The 8,421-nt window shown below is 43.0% G+C and overlaps 1 protein-coding gene across 1 annotated transcript in view; it reads right to left on the bottom strand.

Moving 5' to 3' along the window:
* Positions 1-8,099, bottom strand: part of LOC111960175 (arf-GAP with coiled-coil, ANK repeat and PH domain-containing protein 2-like) — a 26,514-nt gene extending 18,415 nt beyond the window's left edge. Inside the window, exons 1-6 of the mRNA XM_070437806.1 lie at positions 7,325-8,099; positions 3,850-3,907; positions 3,173-3,292; positions 2,461-2,514; positions 2,225-2,284; positions 1,933-2,055 (exon numbers count right to left, since the gene is read on the bottom strand). Of these exons, the coding sequence (XP_070293907.1) occupies positions 1,933-2,055; positions 2,225-2,284; positions 2,461-2,514; positions 3,173-3,292; positions 3,850-3,907; positions 7,325-7,377 (468 nt within the window). The 5' untranslated portion in view covers positions 7,378-8,099. The remainder of the gene's footprint in view (positions 1-1,932; positions 2,056-2,224; positions 2,285-2,460; positions 2,515-3,172; positions 3,293-3,849; positions 3,908-7,324) is intronic.
* Between the last annotated feature and the right edge of the window lie 322 nt (positions 8,100-8,421).

The raw sequence follows: 8,421 nt of genomic DNA, 5'->3' as shown, positions 1-8,421 counted from the left end.
GCCCCGGTGCACAACTGAGCAAGAGGACAAGAACATTAGTGTCTCTAGTTTGAGAAACAGACGCCTCACAAGTCCTCAACTGGCAGCTTCATTAAATAGTTCTCGCAAAACACCAGTCTCAATGTCAACAGTGAAGAGGTGACTCCTTGATGCTGGCCTTCTAGGCAGAGTTGCAAAGAAAAAGCCCTATCTCAGACTGGCCAATAAAAAGAAAAGATTAAGATGGGCAAAAGAACACAGACACTGGACAGAGGAAGATGGTAAAAAAGTGTTATGGACAGACAAATCTAAGTTTGAGATGTTCGGATCACAAAGCATGGTGGAGGCAATGTGATGGTCTGGGGGTGATTTGGTGATGTACGTGGGATATTTGTAACAGGTAAAAGGGATCTTGAAGAAGGAAGGCTATCACTCCATTTTGCAACAACATGCCATACCCTGTGGACAGCGCTTAATTGGAGCCAATTTCCTCCTACAACAGGACAATGACCCAAAGCACAGCTCCAAACTATGCAAGAACTATTTAGGGAAGAAGCAGTCAGCTGGTATTCTGTCTATAATGGCGTGGCCAGCACAGTCACCGGATCTCAACCCTATTGAGGTGTTGTGGGAGCAGCTTGACTGTATAGTACATAAGAAGTGCCCATCAAGCCAATCCAACTTGTGGGAGGTGCTTCAGGAAGCAYGGGGTGAAATCTCTTCAGATTACCTCAACAAATTGACAACTAGAATGCCAAAGGTCTGCAWGGCTGTAATTGCTGCAAATGAAGGATTCTTTGACGAAAGCAAAGTTTGAAATAATTGTGTCCTTCAATTAAAAATCCTTATTTATWACCTTGTCAACATCTTGAMTATATTTCCTATTCATTTTGCAACTCATTTCATGTATGTTTTCATGGAAAACAAGGACATTTCTAAGCGACCCCAAACTTTTGAACGGTAGTGTACTTGAACAGATCTCTTCCTTCTTCATGAATTTGGTTTATCCAACACACTTCTCCCTCTCACTCCTGTCCTTGAGCTGTTCTTGTCTATTGATGTTCTGTGTTATGTCATGTTTCATGTTTTGTGTGGACCCCAGGAAGAGTAGCTGCTGCTTTTGCAACATCTAATGGGAATCCTAATAAAATCCCCCCCACCCCCCAAACAAGCCCCATTTTTTATTCTTACTCAGAGACTGTCGCATAGTCGCCGATGCTCAGAGAGGGACTGGTGACCTTGTTGAAATTGAACGCCTGTCATATACGACCATCCTGACAGAACCCAGAAAAAACTTCCTCATACATCAACTAAACAATACATGCAGACAAACAAGCACCAATCCCTAGCATACCACAATCATTAGACACCCACTGTGACTCGACCGTGCGAATTATTTCCAAAAAATTCCCACGTAATGGAAATCTCACCGCCATCAGATGTCCTCTTCTTGCTCGATGAATTATCTTGAAAGCGAAGGAGTGAACAGAGATGACAACATTTGTGTTGTATGACTGCAGCTAGTACACCACTGGGTATAATATTAAGCCTGCTACGGGAAAACATTAGGCAATGCTGTTAGCTTCCCCACGGCAAACACATGTCCTAAGCAAGTGCTGTGCAATTATCAACCATTTGTTAGAAACAGTCATCGTCCTGACAATCTCTTATGTAAAATTCTCTCTAGTTTGGTTTGCAGCTTCATGTATGCATTCATCCAAACAGAAAGCAACGCAGTGTAATGACAATATTCCAACATGACTGGAACCAACATGATAGTTCACCCAGCTCTGTAACTTAATTCCAGGCAAACTCAACAGCAGGCCCAATGTGTGTGGAGCGCGTCAGCGAGTGTGTGTAAAGTGAATTATTTGTCTGTAGCAATCCTTTACATCAATTAACAAAGTTCTGGTCCTTCCCCAATACACTTCATCCACGCTTTGATGACCTCACCTGCAGTACGTAGTCGAGGGCCCGGAGCGGAAGGTCTTGCGGGCTTAGAGAGGCATGGCTGGCTCCTCCACTCGTGCTGCTTCCCCGGCCTGAGCGTTCCTGCCCACGCGCCTCCAGACTCTCCTGCCCCTCAAAACCTTACGCAATCCTTGAACCGACGCACGTCGGGAAAGGGGGGGGGGGGGGGGGGGGATGAATGTGGCTCATAAAATTGTGGGACTGATTCTTACCAGCAGTCTATGGTCGTGGTGTGAAACAATACTAAATTATTAAGGAGTGCCAGACTCACTCACTCTTTCACAAAACTCTGCAGTTTCAACTTCACCGACTTCTGTGTGGTCTCAATCACGTCCTAGGAGATAAAGAGAGTGAGAGAAATAGAGGGAAAGAAGGGGGGGTGGGTTAAATGGAGAGAGAGAGGGAGAGGAAGAGAAAGAGAGAGATACTCAGACACCTGACATTTAAAAGTGGTTGCTACAGTAACTAATGTTGTTGGCAAGCGATGCACAGTAGAGGAGTCCAACTCACCCCCTGAGCTTCCAGAATCACTTCCAGCTTCTGGGAGAATTTCTCCAAACACTCCTACGAGAAAAGAACACGGAATGAGTTTAAGTTATTTATCAATGGTTGAATACAATACAACTTCCACTTACATTTTAGTCATTTAGCAGACGCTCAATTAGGGTTAAGTGCCTTAAGGGCACATCGGCAGATTGTTCACCTAGTCGGCTCGGGGATTCGAACCAGCAACCTTTTGGTTACCGGCCTAATGCTCTCAACCGCCAGGCTACCTGCCACCCTTCCCTTCCTAAGAATGTACTATGATAAAGACATAATTATAAACTGGGTGGTTAGAACCCTGAATGCTGATTGGTTGACAGCTGTGGTATAGCAGACCGTATACCACGAGTATGACAAAACATTTATTTTTACTGCTCTAAACTACGTTGGAAACTAGTTTATAATAGAAATAAGGCACAAGGGGGTGTGGTATATGGCCAATATACCACAGCTAAGGGTTGTATCCAGGCACTCTGCGTTGCGTCGTGCATAAGAACAGCACTTAGCSGTGGTATATTGGCCATATACCACACCCCCTCGTACCTTATTGCTTAAGCATATAACACTAACCATAACTTAACACAACACTATGTAATAGCCCTATATACAGATCGGTCCCTCCTACACTGATCCCAAATCAGTGGTTTGAGTGTAGTTCCCAGCATCTCTATAGACTCACCCCCATCATGTTGTCCCCAGAACAGTGGTGTCCCAGCTCTTTGAGCCCTGTGACAAAGCTCTTGCTGGTCTGACAGTAGGCCCTGCCAGCCTCCAGCATGGAGTGGCACTGCTTCACCAGCTACACAATAACACAATGTGTCAGGACTCAACACAACACAATTCCCTGTTGCAAAAGCCGTCAAAACACACTACAATGCATACAGCATGACACAACATATCAATATGACATRGGGTAACACGACATGACATCACCGACAAATATGATCACTGTCCAGACGCAGAATAGGTTGAGACTCACAGGAATCGGAACATTGATGACCAAASCATCTGAAAATGTTATGCGCACCAATCCCTTATGGGAATTTGGAAGATCAAGCGATTGAAAGTACAATGTGTGGTCAGTTACTTGTTCTCTGGTAACAATAGGGTGGGGAAGCGGTACTGGAGTTAGTTCCCTTCAACTCAGGTGAAACACCATGTCTATCACAGTTCATAGTCACTACTAAGAGGAAGAAACTGACCCTGCCCAACTACTTCCTCTACGGTATGGATGGCTGGGGTGTTTATAGAAGTAGTGGTTAGATACTGGGAGCATAACGGAAAAGTGGGGAGGTTTGGAGAGAACATTGTATGTGTGTGTGTGTGTGTGTGTGTGTGTGTGTGAGACTCTCTCACCTTTTCTAATCGCGTCTCCAATTCACTGACATCTCCTTCCACCACTTCAATGTCAGCCCTGGATGAAACACAGACACACATCGCCACATTACTCGGCACATTAGGCCACACCACCACAGACAGAAGGTTTTATCCAATGCATCTACACCATCCTGGACACTGTTGAGCTGCTTGCACAGTGCTATCCGATCTACAGCAGAAATGTCTGTGGCTGTGGTATCGGACGTCATGAGAGTTCAATCACCAACAGTACACATGATGCTTCAAATGATATCTGGTACGGTTTATAAAATGGGCCTGTCAGAAGGGCAGTGGAAGGAGATTGTGACTGCTGTGACAGTTAGTCTGTGAGTCAGTATCTCCTCTGTTCTTTCTCACATCAAGGGCCCAACAGTGTGGTTTCCGCTGCCTTCCACCAAAGACAGAGACACTGAGAAAGCAGAAAGACAAAAAGAGAGAGAGAGAGAGAGAGAGGAGTGCAGCAGATGGAGAGAGAGAGTGACAGAGAGAGCTATGAGAGAGAGCACAGACTCAGTGAGCATAGCCTTGCTATTGAGAAAGGCCGCCGAAGGCAGACCTGACTCTGAAGAGAAGACAGGCTATGTGCACACTGCCCACAAAATCAGGTGGAAACTGAGCTGCACTTCCTAACTTCCTGCYAAATGTATGACCATATTAGAGACACATATTTCCCTCAGATTACACAGACCCACAAAGAATTCAAAAACAAATCCAATTTTGATAAACTCCCATATCTATTTGGTGAAATAACACAGTGTGCCATCACAGCAGCAAGATTTGGGAACCTGTTGCCACAAGAAAAGGGCAACCAGTGAAGAACAAACACCATTGTAAATACAACCCATATTTATGTTTATTTATTTTCCTTTTTGTACATCACTACAACACTGTATATATACATAATATGACATTTTAAATGTCTTTATTCTGTTGGAATCGTTTTAAGTGTAATGTTCACTGTTAATATTTTATTGTTTATTATCTATTTCACTTGCTTTGGCAATGTAAACATATGTTTCCCATGCCAATAAAGCCCCCTAAATTGAAATATAATTGAGAGCCATGAGAGAGAGAGCCATGAGAGAGAGAGAGCCATGAGAGAGAGAGAGCCATGAGAGAGAGAGAGCCATGAGAGAGAGAGAGCCATGAGAGAGAGACAGACATGAGAGAGAGAGACATAGAGAGAGAGAGACATAGAGAGAGAGAGACATAGAGAGAGAGACATAGAGAGAGAGACATAGAGAGAGAGAGACATAGAGAGAGAGACATAGAGAGAGAGACATAGAGAGAGAGACAGAGAGAGAGAGACATAGAGAGAGAGAGAGGATGTCTGTTTGTCTGCTGGTAGTGTAGTAGAGACAGTGGCTGCAGTTTATTTAGCTCAGTACGGTTGACATTGAAATGGGACTAGCATGACAGGGGTACCAATACAAGACTGACAAAGGTTTGGTGGGGGGACAAAAGACAGTAGAAAAGAAAACTTTGAATAAGGGCAAACATAGAATTGATGAGGACGGAACAAAGCCTGTGTCATTAGACACACATCATATTCATTACCCTCTGAAAGAGTGTGTGTGTGTGTGTGTGTGTGTGTGTGTGTGTGTGTGTGTGTGTGTGTGTGTGTGTGTGTGTGTGTGTAGTGTGTTGTTGTGTGTGTGTGTGTGTGTGTGTGTGTGTGTAAGATGATACTAAGGTGATATAACTGTCTATGCATTTGTATGAGTAAGTGTGCCTGAGAGAGAGACCTCAAGTTTCCACAGTGATCCACCCCCAAAAAACACACTTCCTGTCTCTTGTTTATCACGTCAGTATCTCTCCCTTCACTTCCTGTTCCACTCCACAACCCCAGGCCGCCCCCGGTTACCTAGCAACGGGAGGCAGACGTTTGTATACTGCGGTAGCCTCTCTTTTCCACTTTCATACATCTTTCCCGAGATGTCCCTCTCTCTTCTATCCTTCTTTCAATTCTCTCTTTTCTATTCTTTCAAAGCCTCTTTTCTCCAAATGTCACCCTCTCCTCCCTCTCCAGTCCTTCACACTAGCTGTGTGTGGATATGAAGGCCTACCAGAGTTCGACCATTGCCTACATCTAAAACCTTCTCCTCCCCCCTTTTTCTCCTCCTCCACCTCCTCTCTCTCTGTTCTCTGTCAAATATGAGACCTCACCGCTGCAGAATGCACCAATGACTGCCGCAAACATGTCAAACTTTCCGACACTGCGTGTTCCTCCCAGAGAGACCGTGAGCCAAGAATGAAGAGAGCGAGAGAGAGAAGAGAAAGAGAGAAAGAAAGGGACAGAGAGAAAGAAAGAACGAAAGAGAAAGAAAGTGAGAAAAAGATAAAAGGTCTTTAAAAACTTGCAAGGTTAATCAAACAAGAATTAAGAAAAGATAAAACAGCAAAGGCCGAGAGACAAAGAAAGGGCAAGAGAGTAAGAGAGTCTAACCACCGTCACGTCTTCTGATCTGCCAGCTAAAAAAAGGGAGGCACACCCAATGCAACAAACCTCTTATTAGCTACATTCAAAAATACACTTCCCTTTTGGTCTTATGTTGTGTTTCTTTTAGAGTTCAAATATATACMGTTTTGACTCTCTGAAAGAGAATAGGCCAAGCAGAGGTTGGTGTGCTGCATTCCTACATTGACTTACAACCATCTTGGTGGCATATGCTCCTAAATATTGTGCTGTGTGACCTAGMATTTTGATTAGCACCAATGCACCTAATACATGAATAGCAAAATTCAACATTTGTGTTTCGCGTGGCTGATGTTACATTTGTATCATATTTGTTTTAACTAACATTTTAAAGTTGGGAGCACCAGTGCTACAAATGAAAAAGTCATTTTAGTTGTATAAAATTGTATAAATACTCTTTCATTCCAGCACTCAAAAACAGTCCAAAACAATGAGAAAAGGCAGTGTCTCGCCGCAGTGGCAATGGCCAAAGAAACCCATTCGACTCATCACAGTAATAAATGGGACCCCAAGCAAGAGGCAWGACCCCAAACTATCTGCAGGGCTGACACTCATTTGACAAGTTCATCATGTGGTTGTGCTGACTGACCTACAATGGTGTAGCCCAACACACTCTAGGCCTATATGCCAACTCAAGATAATATTGTTCAGGTAACTTTGATCTAAAAAAGAATGTCATCACTTCTCTATTTCCTCAGTTAKGGTGGATGCAAGCATCATTTGTCATAATTTTACCCTCTGTGGACATGTGACAGTTCTGAAACTATCTGAATAATGTATTGCAAAAACATAGAGTAGACCTACCCTTTAATTGGGTATTATAACTTATTGTAACTGTAATAAAATGGTAGTCACATACATTTATGCACCGTTTACAAAATAGCTCTCACCTTACAATGTAACTGAATGAATAATGYATATATGTAGATTCTTGCCTAAATCATAAAAAATGTTATTCATTGGCTAATCTAGATTTACCTGAATCGGGGGGAGTCTTTGAGACACTCTTCAAAGTCCAGTTTGACAGTCATCCTTCAGTTGGTTTGATACAAATTACACCAACAACGCATTACACCAACAACGCAAACGCAACTACTTCTATTGATATTGAATGACATGGGACAGTGGGTGCGAAAATGTAATATAGGTTATATAGCCATATGTAAGATATATCTTACATATTAAAAGTATATTGCATTGTTTGTAGGTTTTCCCATAAATAACTTGTGTTCTCTTGAATTATATTATTCTCGACATCAAGTCATGACATTAGGTGTCAGTGAATCAATCGAATCGCGCCTCTCTCTTATTGGACTAATATGTTATTACTGAATTGATTAGAACAATTTAAATAATCAAATAACTGCAATCGATTAGTTCATGATAGACACGTTTCTCCACTTCGCTCATATTAGCTCCTTTTTCTATGTACTTTGATGTGCCTTTGCGTCACGAAAATTACGAAAAAATGCCCAAAAAACGTATCGCAAGGGTTGATCATTCCACGGCGAATAATCCAACATCAATAAAAACATATGTACCGCTGTTGCAAATAAGATTAAACAATCATTGGAATTTCCACTCGAGGTCCCCCGGGGTGGCGAGGGTGACACTGTAACGATACAATCCTATTCTATCTCTCTCACCCGGCCGGTCCACCCACTCACACTATTTCCGGGTATGCAAGTACATGCACCAACACAGATTTTTGAATATATTGACAAGATATTCGAGTGACCGCGCTAACGTTGGAAATACATGTCCTCAAAAATGGAACGCATGAGGGCGGAGGCCAGATCAGGTGGGACGATTCTAGCCAATTAGAGGGCAGATACACAAACAACAAACCATAGAGATAGATAGAGGACTGATCTTTGTATYTGTGCCATTATAGCGTCAGTGATAACATGGGCAGCGCCATTGAGGCTCCATCTACATTTTAAGGTAGTCAATGTTCTTCTTCTCCATTGGCTGATTGCTWCCAACTGATAGGAATCCCCACCCAGTTGACAACTTTATAATGGTGGAAGCCTTCAWTGGGAAAGTCTATGCCAAAAGTACCAGTCAAAACTTTG

This window comes from Salvelinus sp. IW2-2015, linkage group LG37 (genome assembly GCF_002910315.2).
Source record: "Salvelinus sp. IW2-2015 linkage group LG37, ASM291031v2, whole genome shotgun sequence".
NCBI lineage: Eukaryota > Metazoa > Chordata > Actinopteri > Salmoniformes > Salmonidae > Salvelinus > Salvelinus sp. IW2-2015.
This window is presented reverse-complemented; position numbering and strand designations above follow the sequence as displayed.